The sequence below is a fragment of a genome (assembly GCF_019968985.1).
Source record: "MAG: Porospora cf. gigantea B chromosome Unknown PgB_NODE_164_length_31943_cov_183.653, whole genome shotgun sequence".
NCBI lineage: Eukaryota > Apicomplexa > Conoidasida > Eugregarinorida > Porosporidae > Porospora > Porospora cf. gigantea B.
The window spans coordinates 916-24,845 of NW_027178721.1; the positions used below are offsets into that span (position 1 = coordinate 916).

Consider the following 23,930-nt stretch of genomic DNA (forward strand, 5'->3'; position numbering starts at 1 on the left):
TTCATCGTCTCGCCACACCAGATGTATGAGTCGCATGTGTTCAGATGTTTATTGCAAGTAGTCGATACCTCTGGCCTCTCCCTAGAAGCACAACAAGGGCATGTTATTTTCCGCAACTCTGCGGGTACTAAGTGATAATGTGAGAGATAGAGTGTAGAGCCAGACAGGTCGGCACGCGCTGCGCCGGTAATTCTAGATCGACGATATCGGGCGTTTTGCAACTCTGAGGCAGGTGCCCAAGAGAACTGAACGCCCAAGTGCAGCATCATAAGGGGGGAGTTGAAGCCAGTTAGGGTCACTACACGTCAACTATCGCGATCGCTGCCGCATCTTTCGTCTCTTGCGTTGAAGCCGACGAGTGCGCTTCTTCTTGTGCTGGGAGAGAGTGAGAATGATACAAAGGCTGGTTGACTTACCTTCCATCGCATGCGCGAGTGGGCCTTCTTATACCTGGACGCTCCGTGACCCATGGTTCTGTCAAGGGTTTAAAAGGCGAATTATCTCCATCCGTTCTGTCTCTTTGGTAGGCGAGACTGAGATACGCTCGCTTGACCCTGGAGATTCGTTATGTGGCCTTCCGAACCTCCCCTATGGGTGGCCACTGAAGAACCCCAAGATTTGATTATGCAGTGCAAGGTGCACGACAAGCCCGACCTGAAGTGCAAGCTCTGCAGAAAATATAAGAACAGCGTTAATGCCCTGGCCCGTCTGGCCCGTCCAGCCCGTCCCGACCCATCTCACGCGGGTCTTTCGTTAGAAATGACCAACGACACGACGTTCAACGTTAGCGGACTGCTTCGAGAGCGAATTCTGGTGTCCGAGTATTATAGATCGCTATTGTGAGTGATCGCAGAACGCCTCACGCAGCGCCCTTCCAACCGTAGAGCAGGTCGTCGCCGAGATCGAAATCTACGCCTTCGACGCGGAGCCCTACGTTGCCGGAAGTAGGGCCGCCCCATCAACATTCTCATGCTGCCTCTACAAGCTAATGACGATGAGACCTTCTGAGCAGCAGGTGCTGAACCTGGTCGAGAGTGCGAACGCCTTCGTACGGGCCACAGGACTCCTGTTGCTACGCTACGTTCTGCCAGCCGAGAAGTTGTGGTCCTGGTACGAGCCCTACTTGCTGGACGACCAGGAGTTCCAGCCTGGCCACGACAAAGCAGTCACAACCGTTGGCGAGTTCGCTGAACTACTCTTGGCAGAGGCGCGGCACGCGGGGCAACCTTTGCCACGGCTGCCAGTGAAGGTCAAGCAGCTGTATGGCACGCAGTTGCTGACGCTAGACGAGCACCGGAAGCGAAAAGTCCAGAACAAACGGAACCTGGATCGGTTCTGCAAGGATGTACGCGTTTGCGCCTGCACTGAGTGAGGCTCTGGGTTCGCCATGACGCAGCGGGCAGTGGAAGAACGGAGCTGTGGATTCGGTGGACGCGACGAGTCCTGGAAGGATCTCTGTCGTAGTATGTTTCGACGATGGCCAAGAGGATATTGTTGACCTGGGTCTGGTGATAATAAAGTGCCTCGCTGAGACACCCGAACATCATCATAAAAAAGCACGAACCGAAGGAGACCTGTTGGTTGAATATCGCCGTCGAGAGCGGCAAAAGGCAACAGCAGCCGAACCGAGGAAACGAGACCCGACGAGGAGCCAGCCTCGGCAGATGGCACGCCCCTCCGCGGAGCCACCCTCTCCGGAAACGGCGCCGGAGCCCCAGGGGCCGTCGAAGGAACACTTGGAGAGGATGGCAGCGCTCATGCAGAAGTATACACGAGCCGATCGACAGGACCAAGGCACTAACCGCGACCTTGAGGGGCCAGAGAACTATAAGCTCGGCTAGTGTGGGGCATGTACCTAACCTAACCTGTGCCACATATATATACAAAATAGCAGATGGCTTCCAACGCTGAGCAGCTGATCAAGATCATTAGCCAACACAACTCTAACCAACCAGAGTTCAACCAAGCCTTTGAGGAGGTTTGCCGCTCTCTGCAACCTCTGTTCGATCAGCAGCCTGAGTATCTCGAAGTGCTGCGCTTGATTGCCGAGCCAGAGCGTTGTATTCTCTTCCGGGTTCCTTGGTACGACGATGCCGGTGTCCTCCACGTCAACAAGGGATACAGGGTGCAATACAGCTCCGCCATTGGTCCCTACAAGGGGGGTCTGCGGTTCCACCCCACTGTAACGCTTTCCGTTGTTAAGTTTCTCGGATTTGAGCAGATCTTTAAAAACGCGTTGACCAGCCTTCCAATGGGCGGTGGAAAGGGCGGATCTGATTTCGACCCCAAGGGAAAGAGCGACGGCGAGGTGATGCGTTTCTGCCAGTCCTTCATGACTGAGCTGCAACGCCATATCGGACCCAACACTGACGTCCCTGCCGGCGACATCGGCGTGGGTGGTCGAGAGATTGGATACTTGTTCGGTCAATACAAGCGGTTGAGAAATGCATTCGAGGGTGTCCTCACGGGTAAGGGGCCCAGTTATGGAGGTTCGCTAATTCGGCCTGAGGCCACTGGATACGGCGCCGTGTACTTCGCCCAAAACTGGTTCGAGTCCAAGGGAAAGAGCCTGGAAGGTCTGAAGTGCACTATCTCAGGAAGCGGCAATGTTGCCCAATACTGCTGCGAAAAACTTCTCGACTTAGGCGCCATTCCCTTGACTCTCTCGGATTCCTCGGGATACGTTATCGAGGCTGACGGTTTCACGCGGGATCAGCTGGCGGTGGTGATGAATATTAAGAACGAGAAGAGAGGACGCATTGCAGACTACTGCGAGCATTCGTCGACCGCTAAGTTCGTCAGCGGCGAGAGACCTTGGGGCGTTGCCTGCGATGTGGCTTTCCCCTGCGCGACGCAGAATGAAATTGAGGTCGTCGACGCGCAGAAGCTGGTGCAGAATAAATGCCGCATCATCGTTGAGGGAGCGAACATGCCGACGACGAACGAGGCGGTGGACCTCATCAAGGAGAACGGAATCGTTCTGTGCCCCGCCAAGGCCGCGAATGCGGGGGGCGTCGCTGTGTCAGGACTCGAGATGAGCCAGAACTCGCTTCGCCTCTCTTGGACACGCGCTGAGGTCGACGAGAGGCTGAAGGGTATAATGAAGCACATCTTCAATGAGTGTGTGGACAATGCGAAGAAGTACGTGCAGAACGAGGACGACTTGCAGACAGGCGCAAACATTGCCGGCTTCGTGAAGGTGGCCGACGCGGTGAAGGCATATGGGATGCTCTGAATGCGAGTCGTGAGAACGACATGAACGTACTGTTGTGAATATGAAGGATTAACATAAATGGTGCAGATATCGCTTCTGCAACCGTCACTCTTGAACCCTGTCCTCTGTCCACACTGTCACAGCGATAGTCCTGCGGTGCCTTATGGACACTGCTCTGGAGTGAGCCAGATTCGGGTTGTGTCGGTGGGAGGCATTGAGTACGTGGTGACCAGCAGCCATGACTCGTTTCTGCGATTGTGGAGAGGGTCAGCCGTAGTGACTGTGATGAGTGCTGGTTTCCACAGACTGAACGACTTTATTGTGATCAAAGGTGACGATGCGAGTGGGTAGAGAGAACTACTTCAACCAGCCTTCTTCTGCATTATAGCAGGCGACAACACTGGCAAGGTGTATCTGTGGCGGCTCGGTCGTGTGAGCTACGACCTTGACCAGTGGGTGTCCGTCGCGTCACCGGAGCACTTCGATCGGGCGGTGGCCAGAGCACTGAACGCGGAACTGGTCGAAAACCAACTGTTGATTCCCACCCCCGAAAGTAAGCCAGCCCCCTAATCCACACGCAGAGGCGGTGGGAGTGCTTCCTCCGTTCCTATCGGAAACGCGCCACAAGGACGCGGTGCGTACCCTGTCAGGCCCATACAACGGAACAGTGCTGAGTCTGGGACTGGACAACTGCCTGTTGATTTGTGACACCGCATTCAGAGTGAAAGGCAGTTTCCAGATACCCTCGCAGGAGGAGGGGCAGTACTTCTGGTCTCTGGGCTGTCTCCTGGACTGCGAAACGTTGCACGTAGCAATCGGAATGCTCGACGGGACTGTGCTCACAGGTCACATAGACACCCGACCCTCCAGCCGTCATCTGGAAGGCGTCTACAGTCACCAGGTTCAAGGCGTGGTACATGCACTTTGCTTCAGGAGTAGGTGCTCGTTGGTCGTCTGTGCTGATGAAACGGTACTTCTCACCAGGAACGCGGAAAGTGAGCCCTTCGCCATCCAAGCCAAGTACTCCACAAAGGGGAAGGCCACAGCAGCGTATATCGATGGTACTGGTGACGTGTTCCTTGGCACACGGGAGGGAGACATTCTGCGTTTGGATGAGGAGGGGCCTCAGATGTTTCTGTCCGCTGGCTGCCCTCTCTGCTTGGCAAGAGACACGAAGCAGCAACTCACTCTCGACATGCCCCTGCAGATTCAATCGATAACAGTCATCAACGATGGCCTCTTTGGCACGGCCTCGGGGGCCCTTGGAGATCTGGACGGTAACTGGCGGCTAAAGGGGCGGGGGCGGGTGGTTGACGCCCAAATAAACGCCATGCAGGACACCGCACTAGTCGAGGAGGCCTCTGGTGCCATTTATATGGTAGATCCCACAACTATGACGCTGACGTCATCTCTTCAAGGGTCTTCCTTCTCCGACGTCTTCAATAGTCTGCAGCGTTGCGACTGGGACCTCTCATGGTGCAAGCTATACGACACCAACGGAATGATGCGAGTGGATGTCGTCTTCGCCAAGCCTCTGGTCATCGCACCCGACTCAGAGTTCGCCGAGTACCGCAAGTTGGAATCCTCATCCTGCCTTCAAGCAACCCGCAGCGGAAATGTTCCAGGGTTCAGCTTCCTGCAGACCCTGTTCCTCAGCAACGACGGAATGCCAGATGCCCTCATTATCTATCTGTCCGAGAAAGGTTGTACGGCGTTAACCTTGGCGCAGGTCCGACGAACCTACCGACTCTTGCTTCCGCAGGAGTTGCTCGCATGCCTGGCCTCCCCACCTCCAGCCCGACAGGAATTCAAGACCCGTGTCGTGGTCGGACCCACCGGTGTACCTCTGAGCCAGTTGCCTGTGCAGCATGTCGCTGTCTCCACACCAGTTAAGAAGTTGGTGGAGGAGCACATCCGTTCCGGGAGCACCGTAACGGCCGGTGGACGCCCTGTGAGTGTTGACGCTACTGTCGGGTTCGTGTTGGCTACGGGACGGGCCTCGTCTCAGAAGGCTTTAATATTTCGGGTGTCATGAACTAGTCAATACTTTGCATTTGTGAATGTTCAACCCCTTCAAGAGGAAGAAAAAGAAGTCTAAGAAATCAGGAAACCAGACAGAAGGGGGACCTGCCAATTCGACGCAGGTGAAAATGGCGACAGGATCGCACTGGGACTCCGACTCCGGGTCTAGCTTTGATTTGTCGGACGACTCGCACGAGCCTCACAAATCTAGTACCCTTCAGGAGATTGCGAAGCTAAGAGGAGAGGTGACTCCCAAAGCTGACATTGAAAAATCCAGTGGCCTTGAAGCGCCAGATTTACGTGCTAAGCTGGAGGAAGCGGCGGTGGACGCTGACAAACTGAAAGCAGAGGAGGAGGCGAGAGAGGCAGAGAAACGAGCCCAATTGAAAGCAGAACATGAAGCAAAGGAAACGGCGAAACGGACTCGATTGAAAGCAGAGGAGGAGACGAGAGAGGCAGAGAAACGAGCCCAATTGAAAGCAGATGAGGAGGCAGCTAAACGGTCTCGTATCGAGCATGAACTCGCCTTGGAGCGGCAGCGGATTGCCGTCGAAGACGCCAGACTGAATATTGAGCATCAAAAGGAGGCTGAGCGCCTTCGAAAGGAGCGGAACGACCACGTATCAGCATTGCGAGGAGAGGAACAGGATGCGCTTAAGGCTGAAAGAGAGCGATTGGACAGAGATAAGGCTTTAGGTGCTGCGGAGCTAGCGTTAGTGAAACAAACACAGCTGGAAGAGCTTGAAGCGGAGCTGAAGGCAGGTCGTAAGAGTATTGAAATCGCAAGAGAGAAGTTCCAAGAAGAAATGAACAGCATCAGAGCCCAATGGAGACAGCAATGCCTGGAAGAGGACCGACGCCAGTCGAACGCCGACCACCTCCAAATGTCATTGCTAGTAGAGGAGAAGACCCAGGCTTTGGATCAGTCCGAGCGGCTGGAGCGCAAAGTGCAACGCTTGGAGAGAGAGATCCAGGATCAAAGGGATGAATTCGAGCGGAAAATGAAGGATGAACGTATTCGGGGAGACGAGGAGGTTTTGAGACTGGAGGGCGCTCTTAAGGCGACACGGATGTCTGCCTCTAAGGAGTTGGAAGAGATCCGACAGAGGTGAGAGTATGGGTGCGTCAGCAAGCAGGGATTTGGATCTAGCAGCAAAAGAGAAAGAGCTGAGACGCCGGGAAGCTGAAGCCAAGTGCAGCCCCATTGAGCCAACAGAGACGCCAGAACGAGAAACCACGCAACCGGCGCCCTTCTCCATACCCAATCTATCTTTCAACAGACTTCCAGATCATAAGGGTGTTCGGGAGGTCAATCCTCTATCGGTGATACCCACGCTTCCCATACAATCCTTTATCGACACTCAAGACCCTCTAAAGGCCTTGCTGATGAGGTTGAATCCCACTGCAACGTACCCCCCGGCTCTCTACGCAATCTCTACTGACAGCGTCAATGAGGAGTTGCCACCTGTCAACACTGCCGGTGTCTACACAGATGCCAGCTTTCGAGAGATCCCCACCATGAGATTAGACACGTCTGAGCGGCAGAGCTCGTCTGACGTGCCAGAGGACCTCCAGAAATTCAAGCGTCGCATGGCCCGTAAAGCGGTTAAGGGCGCCGAACAGCAGGCTGGGAGCTGTTTGAAGAACCTCTGGGCAGAGTTGTCGAAGCCAGTCCCGCTGCGAAAGGCGCCACGAAAAGAGTCCACGCTCAGCACCACCAAGACGCTGACCAGCGCCGCCCTCAGTTTTAACCCTCCACATGCGCCTCGAGGCCACCGCTCGTCATCCAACGAGCGGCAGAAGGATTTTCCGAAGTTCGACTCTCCCCAAAAGATACAAGATCAGGACAAGCGACAGTCGGACCAGCAGGAGGTCCTCGGCGAAATAGCGCAGCTTCGAAGTCGTCTCGACCATATAATGATGGATGTAAGCAGCTAAAGTTCAGAATGAAGCAGATTGAGGATGATCATGCTTCCGAACCTGACTCGGAATCGTCATGCTATCAGAAGGCACGACTGGTCCAAGGCCAACAGAGGACTACCCTTCTGCTCCATGACTCCGTATGTGAGAGTGTTTCGCTTTAGAGCATTGGGAACTCGGTTTCATTTCGATCGACATGTTTCGAGAATTGGGAACTCGGATGACATTTCGTTCGACACGCAACCCAACGAACGATAAGTGCGCAGTTCGAAGCTCGATTGCTTGGATTTGTGTTAGAGTCGAAATCTGATCACTGAGTAGGAATACATACACTCCCCACTTTACGCAGATCTCCAGAAGGAGGTCGACGGCAAGTTCTCCAGGTGACTATCCAACGAGGGGAAGTCCGCCTCGAGGTTGGGAGTGTCCTCCGGGTCCTTCCGAGGCGCAGGCTTCGAGACGCGCGGAGCGCCACGGCCACGGCCAGCGCTCCGGTTTGGGGCAGGAGCGCGGGGACCCGTGGCTTGCTCGATCATCTTCTTGGCCAGAATAAGCCCTGTGCTGTTTCCAGTTAACGTCACGGAAACATTAGTGGACTGGTCATCAGTATCATTAATGTCGATTGAGTCCACTCCCGAGGAAGAACGAATGTTCTGGATGGTTGCCCCTCCTCTACCGACGACCAGACCGATACTGGCTCTGGGTATGGTTATAGATTCGGTAACCAAGGAATTCTCGTGCTCTGCAGTTTCCTCGATGAATTGAAGGATGCCTTCCTTCGCATCCGCCACTGCAAACTGGCTGCCAGAAATCTCCAGAACCTCGTCACGCGCATTAATCAATACCCCATAGAGGTCCTGCCACTTCTGAAGGACATCGAACCGGTTGCGCCGAATGCTCCTCATGACAGCTTCGCTTGTCACAGTGACTTCCACGATCTGAGCCATTTTCGCCACCGTTTCCTTCAGCATGGCCTCAGCTGCGGCCTTCTGTTCATCTGAACCACGAATTCCGATAGTAACGGAATCTCGGTTACCGATCTGGTAAAATACACGTGCAGCAGTCTCGGCCGAGATGAGTGAAAGAGAGTCATCACCGATGCATCGGTACTCTAACCGGGAAATGATAAGTTGGTTGTCTACATAACCCGCTTTCATTAGGAGCTCCTCCAGCTTCGATCGCAAGCCCTCCACCACAGAAGTGGCTCCGCAGACTTGAAGAGCACTGGTTTCGCCGTCTTCCACTCTAAAACCGACACGGTTAACCATCAAACTCGAGGTTTCGATAATGCGAGAGAACTCCTCCGCTGGAGTGCGCCTGATTACCGAAAACCCTGAAGCTTACTCTGTCAAACGGATTTCCTTCGCGAGGACCCGACGAGGACTCATCGCACCGAAAACGCGACCGACGGCACGACCAGTAGCTGGCAACTCGACAAAGGACAGGCCTGCAATCAGCTTCTTCACCTCAGCCTCCAGCGCAGCACAGTCGTCGACTCTTGCGCGGACAACCAGATGACCTTGGTTGTCAGAGCCCTGCAGCACTACACGGATACTAGCGCCCTGACACTTGGAGTACAAGTCGCGGAGGTCCGACAGGCTATAACGCTGAATATATCGTGCGATGCTCGACGGCGTCGGCACGTCAGCAGTGACGAATGCTGCCTGCTCGTTGTCGTTTCGGATCGCATCAATCTTCTTCAGAACAACATCCACATTGGAGGGCTCTCCGTAGATCTTGAGATGCGTCTCATCCATGCGGAGAATACACTTGGTCTCCTCCTCAATCGCTCGAATACCGCTGCCTCCTCTGCCAACAATGGCTCCGATAAGTCGGCGATGAACCTCCTGGCTGGCCTTTCCGCTGCAGGCCCAGTCGCACTTCTTGAGGAAGGCGATTACGCCCGCCACGGCACTCTCCTCTCCGTGGACCTGCACCAGGCTAGTACCCCGAGGCTGGCGTCCTCTAGGCCTCTCGACGACGACGCTGTACAGCTGAGAGACTCGGCGTTGCAAGCTATTCGGCGGGACGAACAGCAAATTCATCCCTTCAGTCGTGACATCCACGTTAACTGAAATGAGATCTTCTAAATCAATAGGGTCCATCTCCTTGGCTTGGAGTAGGTCATTCACACGACCTAGTAGTTCCTCCCGAGCACGGAAACGGTTTGCGGCGTCGATGGCACTCTGGTTACCCTGTCTAAGCTCAGTGCACGCAGCCGTAAGAGCAGCGATCGAGCTTTTGTACTGCTTCAGCCCTTCCCAGCACAGACACACGCCGTAAACCCTCAAAAGAGAATTCAGCGAGACTTCGTCTCGCTCTCTTTTAGAAATGAGTACCTTGATGCGATCGCCAAGGAGCTCCTTGCTTTCCCCGCGGGGGGGGCGCTCGTTCTTGGCCTCCTCGACGGAAATAGACTCCATCATTACTTTCTCGAGAGTGCCAATCCTACGTTCGGTGTCGTTGGCCAAGGCAATAGCTTCCACGGCAGGTAAGGCGCCCAAGCGGGGGATTTCAGCCAAAGCAGTCTGAAAGGAGCTCAGCAGCGCTTCCCGTTCTGGTTTGTGCACGTCCTCGGGCCAGAGGCCTGCGTCCTCCTTCTCTCGCGCCTTCTTCTCCTTGAGATTCTGCTTACGCTTCAGGTGTTTTTTCTGCCGGGCAGTCGGGCCCGGAGGAGAGAGAGAGTAGACATCGCCAGTCATCTACGGCAAAACTCAGAATTAAAAAAAATAGGCTGTTGTGGGTCGGTGAAGTACCACATATCTCACCACCCTCGTAGACTTCCCACGACCTTGCAAATCTGACATAACTGATTGTCCTGTTTCCCATTATTACTACATAAGCGTCAATATGCGCAGGATAACTTCACTCCGTCGACGCCTCCTCGGACGATGCGACTTTGCTTTCTTTGCCATCCTTCCAAGCCTGGCTCCCGATGACCGTTACATTGAGCCCAAGTTGAGCCTTAACCACCTTTCCGTTCACTTGCAAATCCACCTTGTTGTTGTAGCTCCAGCCGCAGCTGCCAGTTCTGAACTGCTTTGGTGCCACCTTGAACTCAAGAGTGCCGACACTGCAATCGTAGTGCTCCGCACCGGCAAGAAACTTAGCCTTGGTCATCGATTTGCGCTGGGCGTTTTTAACACTCGTTCGTCCTCGCTTCCTTCGTGGTCGCTCACTCTCAGAGCTAGAACTGCTGATCGTAGACTCGGAGGAACTTCCTTCAAAAGAACTGTCAGGCTCCTTCACGGACACCTTCCGCTTCTTTACTGCCGGCTTGGGTGGCTTTGACGGCTTCTTTGCTCCATCAGCCTTCAGTTCCTCCACACGCTTCTGCAATTCCAACATAAACATTTGGTTGCCCTGCTTCAGAAGGAAATCCTTCTCAAGCCCCAGCTCCTCCTCCAACTTCACCCGCGTGACGCTTAGACCCCACACCCTGGCGGTTTCACTCGTGAGAATCTCGTGAAGTTTATCTGCCACCCTCTCACGGAGATCAGCAAGGTCTAGGTCCTGCCCGTCTGCCATTCCGGAAAATGCTGAAATTCGATAGATTTCAACGTAAATGAAAAGAATGCTTAAATCCTCGAGAGTGACTCGAAACCACAGGCTTGCGTTCCTAAACTTCATCGTCCACGACTCTAATCATCCATGAGCAATTCTATGGCGCCCATAATCTTATGCTCAGTCTTACTCATCCCCATCTCAGCCACCTCATCCTGCAGTTCTTGTGACATTTCATGGCCCAGTTCCTGCGAAAATGCACGGGCGATCTTCGCGTCATCACTCTCCTCCTCTGGAGCAGTCTCAAACTTGGCCCCCAGATTTTCCAGGTCGCCGTAATCCAACGCATTGCCTGGAGCGTTGGCGTTAGGAGAGTTACCCACCAACATGTTACCTCTAGGTGTGTACGTAGAGGAGCCGTAGTATATGGTGAACGCGCCAGCGACCCCAGCGACCGCAGCACCGCTTGACAGCACTACTGGAACGGTTTTCGATGGTTTACGACCCGTCGTGGTCGAATCATCGGTCGTCTTCGGTGTCAATGTGCTGCTATCGAAAATGGGCTCGACATGCCCCTGAAGACAGTCCACCCAGTCATCACTGCCCTCTCGTACGCAGACGAACGTGCAAAGAACGCCACGGGCGTGATACCAATTCTCCAGCACGCAACTAGGTGTCGCTACTCGTCCCTTCGATTCGCAGGTATGCACAGCGCTGGCCATTGCTAGACGCGTGCATTGGAGGGAAGTGTCCACTGGGACGCCTGCGGCGTCAGGCGCTGAGTCAAGGCAGGTGTCCACGGATTCCGGGACAACCACAGCATCCGGATATTCAAGGCTAGCTAGCTGCGAACTCGGCCCCAGAAGACGACAAACACCATCCGATGGAGAATACCATCCAGGGTATTGTGCATAGCTCGTTACAATTAGAATGAGTGCGTTCAGTCTTTTCATTCTGACGGAAATGTACGAAAACAAGGAAAACGACCAATCTTGTGGGGCAATGTCTGCAACCGACCACATGAGCCTAGCGTCCATCCTCGCCGCACCACCTAAGGGCCGCGGCATATTCGCGGTGCAGGATATGGAAACCGTGGGCTCGCACAGCAGTACCGACTTAGGCCGATTTCGTATTTGATCCGGCGGCTTTCATTGTGGACGACTCTAATCTGTGTGCCTGGTGTGTGGTAGAGGCCAGCTGCTACACATGCTCCGGCTGTCGACAGACGGCTTACTGCAGCGACGAGTGTCGCGCTCGAGATTGGGTCGCGGTACACCGCCGGGAATGCCGTTTCTTGCGCTTTGTCCTGGCTTTCGGGGCCAGCGGCATGCCGAAAACGGCCCGCTTGACCTTTCGGCTTCTGTTCTTGCTTGGAGCTCAGGGTTTTGCCCAGATTGGTACAGAGACGCCGATCTGCGGGCGCACATGGAGGGACTTCAACCGTCTCAGTCTGGCGGACCAAGTCAGCGTACTCTCGGGTGGCAACGTACCCTGGGTCGCGGGCCGAGAGGAGCTGCTGCAGTTGTCTCATCATCTGCACAGCGTCTGGGCGACCAGAACAGGAACTCTGTGTCAAGGTGAGTGCCGTGTCCGCAAGACAATCAGACCTACGCGCCTTCGACCGTTGTATCGCTGTCATCCAGAACAATGCGTTTTTGCTGATGGATAGCCGTTGTCGTCCTTGTGGATTGGGGCTGTACCCGGGTCTGAGTCTGTGCAACCACAGCTGCAGACCCACCGCCCATCATGACTTCGTGAACACTGGATGGGACATTCTCAGCCTCCCGAAAGGGACTCCGCACAGCTGTCCTGTGGTAGGTGTCACAGTGAAGAAGCTGCGTGCTGGTGAGGAAATTACCATACGCTACCGACCAATGATTGACGAAGGTGGGTTCTGGGACCCGGGCCTGACGTATGGATTTCGGTGTCTGTGTGACGTATGCGATTCTCGAACCAAGGAGTTTTTGCTGATTGTCCGAGCTGGAGACGCGTGTATGAATTGTCACCAAGATGCATACCGGAGCCTTGCAGAGCTGGAGCCCATCAGAGACTTCTGCGAGTGCCGCTGCGAACGCTCGAAACACGCGGAAGGCGAAGACCTCGTGGCGCTTCTCCGTAGCCTTCGGGACGTCTTTCCTGGATCCATTGAGTCCCTTCGTAGACTGGTTAGCTCATCGCGTGACACGGTTGTTCTCTCGGATGTGGATGCTGCAGAGTACTATTCTCGAATGCGTCAAGAGGTCGTGAGGCATCTATTTCTCCATAACAGGCCTTCGGTGAGTTCGGAATCGACGCCTCGGCGGAGATGCTGGTTCGAGAATGCCTGCAGCGGGTAACATCCTTCCGTGTGAGGTTTAGGACCGTTCGTCACGCAGTCATTCGACGAAGTACCTGTGAACCCTTCCCGCGCCTTATCTGACCGTGACAGAAATAGCAATGGGAAATTGCCAGCAGGATAACGGGCACAACTGCGGCTCCGGGATTCAAGACGTTCCCGACGAGTCTCTCTGGAACGAACCATTGCTGAGCACGTCTCGTCTGACATTCCTGTTGAGGCAGGTGTACGAGAAGGCAGAAGCCGTTTCGAAGACGCTCTCGGACCTCGAGTGCAAGACCGAGGAGATCCAGCACCATGTTGGATTGAAGGGCGAAGGCAGCGTCGTCAGTCGAGGAGAATTTGACAAGGCTGAGAAAATGCTTCTGGAGTCGCTGTCTCAAAAAGCCACCAAGGCAGAGATGGAAGCGCTACACCAGGGACTAATGGCTCACATCTCTTCGAGATGCGGCATGGATGAGGTCAACTCTCTGCGGGACAAGCTCACGGCTATGGAAACTGACGTGAATGAGAGGATGACTATGCTGAATAGTGATGTACTGTTTCTACGAGATATCCTCAACGACGAGAATCAGTTTTGGCGAACACAAAAGATAGAGAGCGCCCTGGACAGCATACGGGAGACGATGAGAATCAACCTTGACAGTGCAGCCGCAGGTCACGAGGCTTACATGCTGCAAACAAACAGCACCATCGATGCCATCCGAAACGACCTAACCATCATCAATTCCGCGGACAAAAAGAAGTCCCAAATCATTCGACTTCTTTACGATAAGTTCATGGATGTCGCAAGTCAGTCTCGCACGTCTCTACCGACACTGGACTCGATGGCATCGAGCTTAAGTCAAGAGATGGATGAACCGTATCACCTTATGTATTAACATCCCACCAATGGCTTATAGATATGCAGATGGGTTGTCCGCTGCACGCCTTCACGTAGTGCCAGTAGCCTCGAGGGAAGAAAAGCAGGTCCCCTGGATGCACATAGGTCTCCAAAAACGGAGCGGCAGTGAATTCGGCACTGAAACTCTCAGGATTTGTCTCGGGTCGCAGACCATCCAGGAAGTCCTCGTTGACAGAAGAAGTATTACTGAAGAATGAACTGAATGCCCTCACTGCGTCGGCAGATGACGGAGGCATTATCCGCATGTACTTGCTCCCCACGACCTGCACGAAGCAGTTATCCAGAGGGTCCGTGTGAAGCGGGCTGACCGTTCCACCAGGCCCTGCCCAAAAGAGTCGAAGAGTGCTCAACGGACATGGCCGGGGCATACAAACGTCCCGCTGAAGGTGAGGCCACTGGTCGAGAAGCGGATGCTGAGCCAGATAGGCAAGCGGCACTTGCTTTCCCTCCCATAACGGGCCCCAGTGGTCCGTCAGAAGCTCCTGGACTGTAATGAGGCGCTGCGTCCAGCGAGCGTCTAGATAAGTGCTCCCGAGCTCCACAGGAACGAGACGATCAGGTTGGGTAGACAGGAACTCCAAACTGGTCCAACTGTCCATCGCGGGCCAGGAACACGCCTTGCGGATGATAAAGGGCTTTGAAAAGTCAGCAGGGATCTCGGTGAGCTCTGGCACCTGGTTGGTCAACGGCCGAAGATTTAGCTGGGTGCTGGGAAGCAGCAGACGTAGCGGTTTCTGAACCAGTGCGGCCAGCCAAGTCTGCAGCAGGCCTGAGCACCGCGTTTCCTCTCCGCCCACAATCAAGCCAAGGTCCCAAAAGAACTCACTGGGCTTGACGTCCAGCGGCACGACCTCCGCTATATCAGTGTCAGGAATGCCAGACAACGCCTCGGCCACTGCGACCTGCCCCTGAGGGTAGACTCGACGGTACCAACCCAATAACGCACACGCCAAAGCGAACAATTCCCGCGGTTCATGTTGGTCGTAGTTACCCGAGTGGAGTAGGGTCCAATTCACTACATACAGCAACGCGGCGATACGGAATACACGAATCTGCGGGTCTGGGAGGCACACTGGGCTGTTGTCGGGTTGCTTGGGTGCTGGGAGGTTCAGTGGCGGTCTTTGGCGAAGGACCGAGAAGAGATCCGACAGCAGTAGGGCGTTACGAGGGTAGCGAGCCTGAAGGTCAATCTGCAAGAAGGCAGCCGTTGGTAACATAGGAAATGGTGGTTTCCATATCAGATGGATGTGTGCAGCATTCAACCAGTCTTGCAGAAGATAATGGCAATTTCGTATGAAGGAGTGTAGAGGTTGCACGAAGGAAACCACAGGAGACCTTCGGTGTCCGACGTGCGCTAAGCTTGATCTTCCCGATGCGTGGTTCTGCGGACAGGAGTGTTTCAAGAACAGCTGGGTTGAGCACAAAATCGGTGAGTCGGTAAAAAACGCGGTGCAACTGTACTTACGTACACATTATTAATATTTTTTTTTACATTTTTTTTAAATCAATCCAGTCCACAAGAAGGCCCAAGATGCAGTTGCTCGGTACCGCCAAATGCTAGCGATGGTCAACCAGTTCGGCGAGGTCAAGTCAAACTTCAAACTCCATTCTCAGAAGTCTCTAGCCTTTTCGCATTTGTCGTTGGGTAAAGATACGTTGCTGCGCTTCGATCCCGAGGATCAAGCTACATGGCTCAATGACCCACACCTGGAGCTTTTTTCCAAGTACAAATTCACTGGACAGCTGCGACCCTGGCCCGTTACTCCACAACGGTCTGTGCCCGACTCCATCGCCAAGCCTGACTACGCCGACCATGTCAACGGCGTCTCAGTGTGCGAGATGCAGGACGAGTCCAGACTCCCAAGTGTCCAGTCACCAGATATCGTGTCTCGGATGCGTGAGTGCTGTCTGATCGCGCGCAAGGCCCTTGACCTCGCACATTCCATGTGCAAACCGGGAGTCACTACGGACGAGATTGACCAGGCAGTGCATGAGTACATAGTAGGGCAGGGGGGCTACCCGAGTCCCCTCAACTACTTCAACTTCCCCAAGTCCCTTTGCAGTTCCGTGAACGAGGTTGTCTGCCACGGCATCCCCGACCTGAGGCCGCTGCGAGCGGGCGACATCATCAACTTCGACATTACGGTCTACTATAAAGGTGTTCACGGCGACCTCAACGAGACTGTCGCCGTGGGTGCTGTGGACAAGGACTCCCTCCGTTTGATGCAGGGCACATACGAGTCTCTGATGAAGGCCATCGCTGAGTGTAGGCCTGGTGTTTTGTACAAGAATCTTGGTCACCACATCCAGGCTGTGGCACAACAGCACAACCTGTCAGTCGTGAAGACCTACTGCGGTCACGGAGTGGGCGAGCTATTCCACACTGCGCCGAACGTGCCGCACTATCGCGGGAACAAGACCAAGGGTGTCATGGCTCCCGGCCACATATTCACCATCGAGCCCATGCTCAACCTGGGCACGTTCAAGGACGAGTTGTGGCCGGACGAGTGGACGGCAGTTACGTGTGATGGGCGTCGAAGCGCGCAGTACGAACACACCCTTTTGGTCACGGACACAGGCGTAGAGGTGCTGACGGCGAGGCTGGAGTCGTCGCCCCCCCTACCGTTTTCGTGTTGATTCGTGTCAAACAATGAATCGTGATTTATGCTGGCTGAGGCGTTACTCCCCGAAAACACCAAAATCATGGCTACGTTACCAGCCATTGGAATTCAGGGAGAGAAAATCTCGAAGCCGAGCCTCTTCCCACCCAACCTAATGCTGGAGCTGTTGGCTCGTGGTCTGCTTGTCGCGCTGTGGCTGTTATGGAGCAAGGTCTATCCACCCTTCATTCGTATTGTGCAACCAAGGGACTGGCAGCTGTACGCCTTTCCCTACACGCCCAACACTGTCGACCACGAACTTATGTTAGTTGTGGTCTGCGTTCTCTTCGGCGCCGTCGTCTTCTCATGCAACACTATCATGTGTCACCGTCTTCGGGAGCGATGGAATTCTGTTGCAATTGTCAATGACGCTGTGAACTCGATGTTGGGCTTTACCTTTGCGATTGCGGTGAGTTTGGCGTCCAGCGTCTGACTCAGGCGGCCGAGGTGGTTGTTTCCGTCATCAAAATCAATTACGGTCGACCCCGACCCGACTTTCTCTCTCGTTGTTTTCCCAACAAAGTTTACGATGGGTCCGAACCACCATTTTACCCCACCTCAGGAGTCCCAGTATGTGACGAGGCTGCCGACCATTTTGTCGTTCTGGAAGGGCGCAAGAGCTTCCCCAGCGGCCATACCACGGCCGCATTTTCTTCTGCCATCTTTACTGCCCTCTACGTTGCGCATAACATGCCTCGAATGGTAAGGCTCCAGAACGTGCTGCTGGGCAAATTGTGTACAGGCCTGCTGGCATTGCTCCCAGCTATCTTCGTAGGAGTGTCTCGGACGTTTGACTACCGGCACCATGTCGAGGATGTGGTGGTTGGAGCTCTCATCGGAACGGGCTCTGCAATGTTAGGGTGAGAGGGGGTTTATCAAGCCATGCAGTCGTGAGTATTTAACCCGAGAGTTCATGGACGTCGCGACAGAGAAAGCCATTCAAATGTGACACGTCAGTCACGTACAACCGTGCACTCCAGCGCGCCTTCCAGCTCGCATAGGGCGTCTCGGTCCTCAATAAAACTATTGATGACAGCTTTGACTTTCGTGAGGCAGACCAGCACATTAGGGTCATTGGCGCGTGATAACCAGCCGCTGTTAACTTCTACGAGACGGCTGAGAGTCTCAAAAAACACTTCTCCGACAGCGTCTGGTTTCTGTGCGAAGTCCAGCACTGAGCTGGCGATCATGACGAACCGTTGTAGATCGTCACAGCCCAGTGCGGCTTGCAGCGCCCCCCTCTGATTCAGCTCATCCAGCAAAGCGACCAGAAGGGGTGTCTTGTCCAGCATGTCGGATGTCAAGACACAGTCAAGTGCTGCCCGATGCTCGAAGGACTTCATCAACTTGTCCACCTTACGAGACCTCCGCCGGTTCAGGTTAGCTGCGAGAAGAGCCTCGACATCCTTGTGAAGTTTCTTAGATTGCCTGGCCGAGTCGTCGGTCTCTGCGGGGGGTGGGTTTAAGACTAGCAAGGCCTCCCTGTCAGTTCTCTGCTTCAGCAGGAGCCTGCCGTTGGCTAGTCCCAGGGCCAGCGTTGTGCCATTCCGTCCCACGTCGAGAGCGGCCAATGGCGCCTCTACCTTCACACTAGCTACAACCTCGACGTCGTGATTATCTTCGGTCTTCCTCTTTTTCCGACGGGGCTCTGAGGTTGGCGGGAGACGAATGAGTTTTGCAGTATGATCCAAGGAGGATGTGAAGATCAAATCAGGCGCGGGTCCGGCCCTTACTTGGGTGATGGCCTGGAGGTGGACCTTGAACTGGCCCACTTCTGCCTCTTGTTCAACTGACCAAAGGCTTATCTTGGTCTCATGCGCTACTACAACGTGGAGATTATCATCAGTGAAACTGACGGATTGGATTGGAGCCTTCACATCAATCTTGAACATCAGAACGAGACTAGAGTCATCCAGTCGCCACACGCTCGCAGTGCCATCACGCGACGCAAAGGCGAAAACGGACGCGGAGTGATCACGCATCGACGACACCTCCACTATGGCGTCAGAATGCACGCCCTCGCTTGTGAAGACCGGCTCCTCGTCAGTCATGTTGTACAGCCGAATTGCGCCGTCGGAGAAGCCGACTGCTATGTGCGTGGAATTCGACGCAAACCCTACGCAAGTCGGACTCCAACGTCTGTTCTTGTAGTCTCTCAGAGTTTTGTAGCCGCTCGTTTCAAGGATTCGGCACATGCCTCCCTGGTCCACCAACGCAGCGAGGCGTCCGTCGCAACGGAAGGCCATGTTTGCCACTGGGTACTTCATTTTGGTATACTCTCTCAAGAGCTCTTCCGTTCGGATGTTGTAAAAGAGCACGCTGGTGCCGGAAGCTACGGCCATAAGTGGCGGTCTTCGCTTGGGCTCCACAACTTCAATACAACACACCCCTGCGGGGAATTTCTCGTCTAGCAATGACTTGGTCTCCGAGCCCCACACGTGCTGGTCCGCGACTTGGGCCTCACGCTGCAGTTGACAGAGAACCCGCTGATTGAGCGCTTTGCTCATCACCTAAAGAATTACAGATTTTCGTGGTCAATTCTGCGGTCACTGAGCGATCGCCGTGGATCAACTTTCAACTGTACCAGCTGATACACGCTACAAGAGCTCCCCGCGTGTCAACTCTCAACTGTAAGCCGCGTAGATTTCATCAGCCACCGTCTCCATTTACCTGGCTAAAACTAAATAGTATCACATGCACAAGTTCGCCACATGCTTACCGTCGTCATCCAGCAGCGTTGCATCAAGTATTGCATCAATTACCCATGAATCCGCTGTTGCCTAAGGAGCACCACATCATCTGGGAAAAGGGCACGGAGAATCCTTTCACCGGGGAGTACGACACCTTTTATCCCAAAGGCGGACATTTCGTTTGTAGAGCGTGCGACAATCCCCTCTACTCAGCGCTGGCCAAGTTCAAATCCGGCTGCGGCTGGCCGTCGTTTGACAAATGCTTTGTGGGTTCAGTCCGCACCGAGGCCGACCCCTCAATTCCTGGCAGACTGCGGACAGAGATTCTGTGCGCCAAATGCGGAGGGCACCTCGGTCATGTGTTCGGCGGCGAAGGACACACGGAGGCTAACGAGCGGCATTGCGTCAACTCTCTGAGCGTTCGTTTCAGAGAGGGGAACCTGTCAACAGCAGAAGAGAAGCTTCTGTGAAACAGCCAGCCTTTTATCGTACTGAATTCCATCTCATAGGTGTGTTAGGGTGTCGTTCATTGGGGTGTTATCTCATTGGGGTGTAAAAAGGATTCCGACAATCCGGCAAAGTAAAACAAAATTTGTCGATCATTATATAAAGTTCCAATAAATCAGGCGCCTTGAATAACTTAAGTTCACTTGCCACTCGCTTTGGAAGCGCCCTGAGAACTTGCCTTTGACACGTCTTTCACTGACGGCGTTCGAAGTCCCTCGACCTGCTTGTCGATCACGTCGGCCTTCAAACGGTGGTCGTCCACGGTGCGCTGTAGTTTCATTTCCTTGGAAACGCGCTTACGCTCGGCCTGAGACTTACTATCATGAGCTTTCTTATGCTTCAGGTCCAACTGCATCTGGTCCTTCTGGTGTTTGGACTCCAGGGTGGCAAGCTTGCTTTGTAGGCATTGAACATCGCGCTCGGAGGTCTGCTTTTTGCTTACCAGCTTGCGTTTCTTGTCGGCTTGCGCGGCTTGATCCGCTGCGGACGACGTTGCATCGACCTTGACCTTGTCGACCTCCTCACCGATTTCGCGAGACTTCTCTTCGGTTTTCTTGACCTTTTCCTGGAGCTTGTTCCTCTTATCGATGAACACTCGTTCGGCATCGGCTTTCTTTTGCTCATGAACGGCGTCAATGGTCTCTAGCTGACGCTTGTCGGCATCACGTTCCCTCGACATAGCCTCCAACGCAACAAGAGCTTTGTTGATCTTGCTTTCAAGCTTCTTCTTAGCTAGTAGTTTCTTTTCCACAGCGGGGTTCGGTGCATTCACAGCAGGTCCCTTCACAACGGCGTCCTTCGCATCGGCTTCCTTCACATCAGACTGCTTCACAGCGGACATTTCACTCGTCAAGTGATCTGCGACCTCAGTTGCTTCCTTCGGCTCGACAATTGACTCTTTATGTGACGTCTTAGAGGACAGGGATGGCATGGCAGTCAGTATTTTTGATATACAACAATAAATAGTCAGTTGTGTGGGGACAAGTTTACTGGGGCATTCGCCTCGGTGGGGGTACCACCACATCGACTGGGCTGGGCTCGGGCTCTTCGTCTGCGCCAAGCTCACCCTCGAGGTTTGATGCCGGTATTTGGCCTGGGCTGGGCGTGGTGTTCGCCTCGAGGTTTGATACTGGCAGATCTAGCACGGTGGTCAAAGCATGTTGCCGACACGTCCCCAAAGGGATAAACAGGAGGAGAAATCGCAGGAGAAATCGCATGTGCCACTCTGGTTTCGCGAATTTATGGTAAGTGTTCTCGAAACAAACACCGCTTATCAATGCTAAGAACGAGCTGAACGTTTGTCCAACACTTCAACTCGCAAATGGATGTCAGCGACTTTGCGCATGTACTTGATCTCCTTAGCCGCCCTCTTTCCTTCTTGCCGGCGAAGCGGCTCTCGAGCGCGTTCGTGAGCGATCTCCATGTCCATTATCACACGGTCCTGTTTCCCTTGCATCTTTGCTACTTGGTCCAAGTACCCCTGGGCGTGCAGATCCAGTTTCTGGGCCTTGAGCAGCAGCTTGCGCTTCTGTTTGGCGCACTTTGCTTGGAACTTTGCCGACTGGCCCGTGGACCTACGGTCGAGCCGTTCCACTTCCTTCACAAGAATCTTAGCTTGCTCTTGATCTCTAACAGCCAATTCCATCACCTTGCCACTCTTCTTGGCAAACTCTCTGTTGCTGGCGCCCTTCTCCTTATTCTGTGCAGCTGTGAGGTCTTCCATCGACTTCAAGCCGGCAGACCGCTCTGCGGCTATATCTCTCAACACGGCCTGGTTCTTGGCAGCTTTAGCCAACAGATTCTTTCTGGCCCGCTTTGTGGAAGGAGATTGAGTCGAAGGCGCTGTTGGCAGCGGTGTAGTGGTCGCAAGGCTCGCCCGAAGAGGCTTTTTGGCAGCCTTCGCCTGTAGTAACACCAATTGCGCCTTCTCTCTTTTGAGGTCAGTCAACTGCTTGCCAAGGGCCGCTTTAGCCGCGTTCCGACACTCCACCTTTGCGATCTTAACCGCGTCGGCGAGCTCCACTGCCATAGCATTTGCCGCCAACTCCACTCTCGTGTGATGCTGGGAAAGTAGGTCCTGGTGCTTTTGCCTAATGATCAATAGATGATCCTCGGCAGTGGCACCCAGCTCTGCCCTCAGCCTTGCTATCTCGGTGAGGTGACCGCGCGCAACAGCATCCCAGTTCTTCTTCAATTCAATAATGCATTCAGTGTCCTCACTCTTCCCTTCTAGACCTGCCTCGATCCGGCCAAGCAATTCACGCTGAGCAGCTTGCTGAAACTCCAGCTCGTTCAGTCGGTCACGTGCCATGCGAATCTCACCCTCTGCCTCTTCATCAGCCGTGCCAACCTGAGCGTATATCGCGTCAAGATCTGCGCGATGTACAGCCAGCTGCGTTTCCGCAGCATCCTGTCGGTCGTACAATTCCTGCATCCGGCATTCAGCCACACCTTCTGGACCTTCATATTCCCTCGGTGAATCATCCGGGATATCTATTTCTGGAGAAACAACTTCATATTCTTTCAGTGGAGTTTCCACAACAACTGCGCCAGCGTTGTTCGTTTGCTGTTTTGTTGAAGGTTCTGGTGTGAACGATAGGTCCACCTCAAAACCCTCAGTGGAATTAGGGGCAGATTGTGGCGCTGTACGGACCTCAAGGGGCACGTTGGCGTGGGATCCACTACTTGAAGATGATGAGCAATCCTCGGCGAAAGGAGGACCACTGGCCTGCACCTCATTGGGCGCGTAGACGTGCGATCCACTTGAAGACGATGAGCAATCCTCGGCGAAAGGAGGACCGCTGGCCTGTACCTCATTGGGCGCGTAGGCGTGCGATCCACTACTTGAAGACGATGAGCAATCCTCGGCGAAAGGAGGACCACTGGCCTGTACCTCATTGGGCGCGTAGACGTGGGATCCACTACTTGAAGACGATGAGCAATCCTCGGCGAAAGGAGGACCACTGGAGCAGTCATTACGCGCGTAGACATCACTTGAACCGCTACTCGAGTCAAATTCTTGAGTGATACGACAGTTCACCTCTTCTGTTGCCTTGGGCATATGTCGATTCTATATTTTCGCTCATTCCACTATTAATTCAGACCCCATTGTCTAAATGTGGACAGAGAAAAACCTAAAATCGTTGCAATGTCAGAGCTCGAGAACTCGTTAAACTATCATAAAAACAAAGAACGTCACGGCAAACCTTACAATACGGTAAACCTTGCCTTACAACTGTCGAGCCTCCAGAACTCGTAGCTTGAGAAGGCAGTCAGCGACATTGCGCTGGTACTTCATATTCTGTTTCAACCGTTTGCGCTCGGACTGATGCAGGGCCTGGAGGACCTTGGTATGTTTTCCGTCAACACGCATAAGCGCTGCGTTTTCCTTCGCTTCCAACTTAGCATGCTCGTTCAAGTAGTACTGCGCGGTGCTTTGGATCTTCTGTGCCTTCATGAGAAGTTTGCGTTTCTGGGCCGCGATCTTGGCCTGGCTCTTCGGCGATGTATCAAAAGAGATCAACCGGTCAGCTTCGCGAGTCAGAATGCTGGCCTGGTCTAGACATTTCGACGCCTGTCCGTCCACATCGCCTTTCTTCTGTGTAAAGGCCACCGTAACCTCCGCTGTCTCCCTAGCCCACTCAGCTACAGCGGACTCCACTGCCAACTCGTACTCAGCGCGTTGCGTTGTGAGTTTATCCAAAACGGCTTTGTTTTTGGTGGCTGCACTCAGCAGTTTGTTGGCGCGCGGGGTATTCAAGGGCGCCTCCGGAAAGTCAAGCAGTATATGAGCATCCGTCACATTGGAGGGATGCATCAACGGCAACTTAACGGCGGAGGTGTGGACGGACGTAACAGGTTCTAGAATGAACTTTGAGGACTCCGTCGATAGGTCGAGGTCCCGCGACGTGACAGCGGTGTTTACTTCCTGCGGTGTGAAATGTGGGTGTGTCTTCAGTCCAGGAACATCTTCAGCGACAAATTCAGACGCTAAAGGAACGGTGTAGTCAACATCTTCTCTGAAACTTGAGTTCGCCTCACAGTGAAACTCCACGTCGTAGATGCTACTGGATGATCGACTCAGCATTACTAAAATTCAATTAATAGAACGTGTTATCTGTGGGGCGAGCAATGATAGACCACAACAGCAAGGTTTGTAGATTGTTTCATTCTT

The 23,930-nt window shown here is 53.9% G+C and overlaps 16 protein-coding genes across 26 annotated transcripts; 8 read left to right on the top strand and 8 right to left on the bottom strand.

Moving 5' to 3' along the window:
- Positions 1 to 567: 567 nt before the first annotated feature.
- Positions 568 to 1,841, top strand: KVP17_004163 (uncharacterized protein; the record flags this gene model as incomplete). 3 transcript variants are annotated; one of them, XM_068522114.1, is made up of 3 exons in its annotated part: positions 568 to 839; positions 868 to 1,368; positions 1,397 to 1,841. In XM_068522114.1, 3 exons carry the CDS (start codon positions 568 to 570, stop codon positions 1,839 to 1,841), a joined length of 1,218 nt encoding a protein of 405 aa, XP_068378045.1. The 3 variants fall into 3 exon arrangements, with proteins under 3 accessions (XP_068378045.1, XP_068378046.1, XP_068378044.1); XM_068522115.1 differs by lacking the exons at positions 868 to 1,368; positions 1,397 to 1,841 and having other exon boundaries at positions 568 to 843; XM_068522113.1 differs by lacking the exons at positions 568 to 839; positions 1,397 to 1,841 and having other exon boundaries at positions 989 to 1,372.
- Positions 1,842 to 1,894: 53 nt separating this feature from the next.
- On the top strand, positions 1,895 to 3,235 carry KVP17_004168 (uncharacterized protein; the record flags this gene model as incomplete). Its single annotated transcript, XM_068522123.1, has 1 exon — positions 1,895 to 3,235. One exon carries the CDS (start codon positions 1,895 to 1,897, stop codon positions 3,233 to 3,235), a length of 1,341 nt encoding a protein of 446 aa, XP_068378054.1.
- Positions 3,236 to 3,292: 57 nt separating this feature from the next.
- KVP17_004174 (uncharacterized protein) lies at positions 3,293 to 5,249 on the top strand (the record flags this gene model as incomplete). 2 transcript variants are annotated; one of them, XM_068522132.1, is made up of 3 exons in its annotated part: positions 3,293 to 3,557; positions 3,585 to 3,767; positions 3,796 to 5,249. In XM_068522132.1, 3 exons carry the CDS (start codon positions 3,293 to 3,295, stop codon positions 5,247 to 5,249), a joined length of 1,902 nt encoding a protein of 633 aa, XP_068378063.1. The 2 variants fall into 2 exon arrangements, with proteins under 2 accessions (XP_068378063.1, XP_068378062.1); XM_068522131.1 differs by lacking the exons at positions 3,293 to 3,557; positions 3,585 to 3,767 and having other exon boundaries at positions 4,035 to 5,249.
- A 25-nt stretch (positions 5,250 to 5,274) lies between these two features.
- On the top strand, positions 5,275 to 7,174 carry KVP17_004169 (uncharacterized protein; the record flags this gene model as incomplete). Of its 3 annotated transcripts, XM_068522124.1 has the most annotated exons (2): positions 5,275 to 6,344; positions 6,373 to 7,174. In XM_068522124.1, 2 exons carry the CDS (start codon positions 5,275 to 5,277, stop codon positions 7,172 to 7,174), a joined length of 1,872 nt encoding a protein of 623 aa, XP_068378055.1. The 3 variants fall into 3 exon arrangements, with proteins under 3 accessions (XP_068378055.1, XP_068378056.1, XP_068378057.1); XM_068522125.1 differs by lacking the exon at positions 6,373 to 7,174 and having other exon boundaries at positions 5,275 to 6,348; XM_068522126.1 differs by lacking the exon at positions 5,275 to 6,344 and having other exon boundaries at positions 6,353 to 7,174.
- Positions 7,175 to 7,497: 323 nt separating this feature from the next.
- KVP17_004167 (uncharacterized protein) lies at positions 7,498 to 9,858 on the bottom strand (the record flags this gene model as incomplete). 3 transcript variants are annotated; one of them, XM_068522120.1, is made up of 2 exons in its annotated part: positions 7,498 to 8,473; positions 8,501 to 9,858. In XM_068522120.1, the coding sequence occupies 2 exons, from the start codon at positions 9,856 to 9,858 to the stop codon at positions 7,498 to 7,500; spliced, it is 2,334 nt and encodes a 777-aa protein (XP_068378051.1). The 3 variants fall into 3 exon arrangements, with proteins under 3 accessions (XP_068378051.1, XP_068378052.1, XP_068378053.1); XM_068522121.1 differs by lacking the exon at positions 8,501 to 9,858 and having other exon boundaries at positions 7,498 to 8,424; XM_068522122.1 differs by lacking the exon at positions 7,498 to 8,473 and having other exon boundaries at positions 8,497 to 9,858.
- A 163-nt stretch (positions 9,859 to 10,021) lies between these two features.
- On the bottom strand, positions 10,022 to 10,684 carry KVP17_004170 (uncharacterized protein; the record flags this gene model as incomplete). Its single annotated transcript, XM_068522127.1, has 1 exon — positions 10,022 to 10,684. The coding sequence occupies one exon, from the start codon at positions 10,682 to 10,684 to the stop codon at positions 10,022 to 10,024; it is 663 nt and encodes a 220-aa protein (XP_068378058.1).
- A 113-nt stretch (positions 10,685 to 10,797) lies between these two features.
- KVP17_004164 (uncharacterized protein) lies at positions 10,798 to 11,613 on the bottom strand (the record flags this gene model as incomplete). Of its 2 annotated transcripts, none has more annotated exons than XM_068522117.1 (1): positions 10,798 to 11,613. In XM_068522117.1, the coding sequence occupies one exon, from the start codon at positions 11,611 to 11,613 to the stop codon at positions 10,798 to 10,800; it is 816 nt and encodes a 271-aa protein (XP_068378048.1). The 2 variants fall into 2 exon arrangements, with proteins under 2 accessions (XP_068378048.1, XP_068378047.1); XM_068522116.1 differs by having other exon boundaries at positions 10,798 to 11,382.
- On the top strand, positions 11,591 to 13,876 carry KVP17_005329 (uncharacterized protein; the record flags this gene model as incomplete). The annotated part of the gene is made up of 5 exons (XM_068515134.1): positions 11,591 to 11,752; positions 11,781 to 12,237; positions 12,266 to 12,903; positions 12,930 to 13,007; positions 13,115 to 13,876. 5 exons carry the CDS (start codon positions 11,591 to 11,593, stop codon positions 13,874 to 13,876), a joined length of 2,097 nt encoding a protein of 698 aa, XP_068378066.1.
- Positions 13,866 to 15,116, bottom strand: KVP17_004175 (uncharacterized protein; the record flags this gene model as incomplete). Of its 2 annotated transcripts, XM_068522133.1 has the most annotated exons (2): positions 14,083 to 14,097; positions 14,160 to 15,116. In XM_068522133.1, 2 exons carry the CDS (start codon positions 15,114 to 15,116, stop codon positions 14,083 to 14,085), a joined length of 972 nt encoding a protein of 323 aa, XP_068378064.1. The 2 variants fall into 2 exon arrangements, with proteins under 2 accessions (XP_068378065.1, XP_068378064.1); XM_068522134.1 differs by having other exon boundaries at positions 13,866 to 15,116.
- A 76-nt stretch (positions 15,117 to 15,192) lies between these two features.
- On the top strand, positions 15,193 to 16,536 carry KVP17_004162 (uncharacterized protein; the record flags this gene model as incomplete). Its single annotated transcript, XM_068522112.1, has 2 exons — positions 15,193 to 15,328; positions 15,413 to 16,536. The coding sequence occupies 2 exons, from the start codon at positions 15,193 to 15,195 to the stop codon at positions 16,534 to 16,536; spliced, it is 1,260 nt and encodes a 419-aa protein (XP_068378043.1).
- Positions 16,537 to 16,563: 27 nt separating this feature from the next.
- On the top strand, positions 16,564 to 17,508 carry KVP17_004159 (uncharacterized protein; the record flags this gene model as incomplete). 2 transcript variants are annotated; one of them, XM_068522102.1, is made up of 3 exons in its annotated part: positions 16,564 to 16,968; positions 16,998 to 17,419; positions 17,448 to 17,508. In XM_068522102.1, 3 exons carry the CDS (start codon positions 16,564 to 16,566, stop codon positions 17,506 to 17,508), a joined length of 888 nt encoding a protein of 295 aa, XP_068378033.1. The 2 variants fall into 2 exon arrangements, with proteins under 2 accessions (XP_068378033.1, XP_068378032.1); XM_068522101.1 differs by lacking the exons at positions 16,998 to 17,419; positions 17,448 to 17,508 and having other exon boundaries at positions 16,564 to 16,992.
- A 4-nt stretch (positions 17,509 to 17,512) lies between these two features.
- KVP17_004166 (uncharacterized protein) lies at positions 17,513 to 19,066 on the bottom strand (the record flags this gene model as incomplete). The annotated part of the gene is made up of 1 exon (XM_068522119.1): positions 17,513 to 19,066. One exon carries the CDS (start codon positions 19,064 to 19,066, stop codon positions 17,513 to 17,515), a length of 1,554 nt encoding a protein of 517 aa, XP_068378050.1.
- A 257-nt stretch (positions 19,067 to 19,323) lies between these two features.
- Positions 19,324 to 19,719, top strand: KVP17_004171 (uncharacterized protein; the record flags this gene model as incomplete). Its single annotated transcript, XM_068522128.1, has 1 exon — positions 19,324 to 19,719. One exon carries the CDS (start codon positions 19,324 to 19,326, stop codon positions 19,717 to 19,719), a length of 396 nt encoding a protein of 131 aa, XP_068378059.1.
- Positions 19,720 to 19,895: 176 nt separating this feature from the next.
- KVP17_004173 (uncharacterized protein) lies at positions 19,896 to 20,687 on the bottom strand (the record flags this gene model as incomplete). The annotated part of the gene is made up of 1 exon (XM_068522130.1): positions 19,896 to 20,687. The coding sequence occupies one exon, from the start codon at positions 20,685 to 20,687 to the stop codon at positions 19,896 to 19,898; it is 792 nt and encodes a 263-aa protein (XP_068378061.1).
- Positions 20,688 to 21,035: 348 nt separating this feature from the next.
- KVP17_004165 (uncharacterized protein) lies at positions 21,036 to 22,817 on the bottom strand (the record flags this gene model as incomplete). Its single annotated transcript, XM_068522118.1, has 1 exon — positions 21,036 to 22,817. The coding sequence occupies one exon, from the start codon at positions 22,815 to 22,817 to the stop codon at positions 21,036 to 21,038; it is 1,782 nt and encodes a 593-aa protein (XP_068378049.1).
- Positions 22,818 to 22,985: 168 nt separating this feature from the next.
- Positions 22,986 to 23,843, bottom strand: KVP17_004172 (uncharacterized protein; the record flags this gene model as incomplete). The annotated part of the gene is made up of 1 exon (XM_068522129.1): positions 22,986 to 23,843. The coding sequence occupies one exon, from the start codon at positions 23,841 to 23,843 to the stop codon at positions 22,986 to 22,988; it is 858 nt and encodes a 285-aa protein (XP_068378060.1).
- Between the last annotated feature and the right edge of the window lie 87 nt (positions 23,844 to 23,930).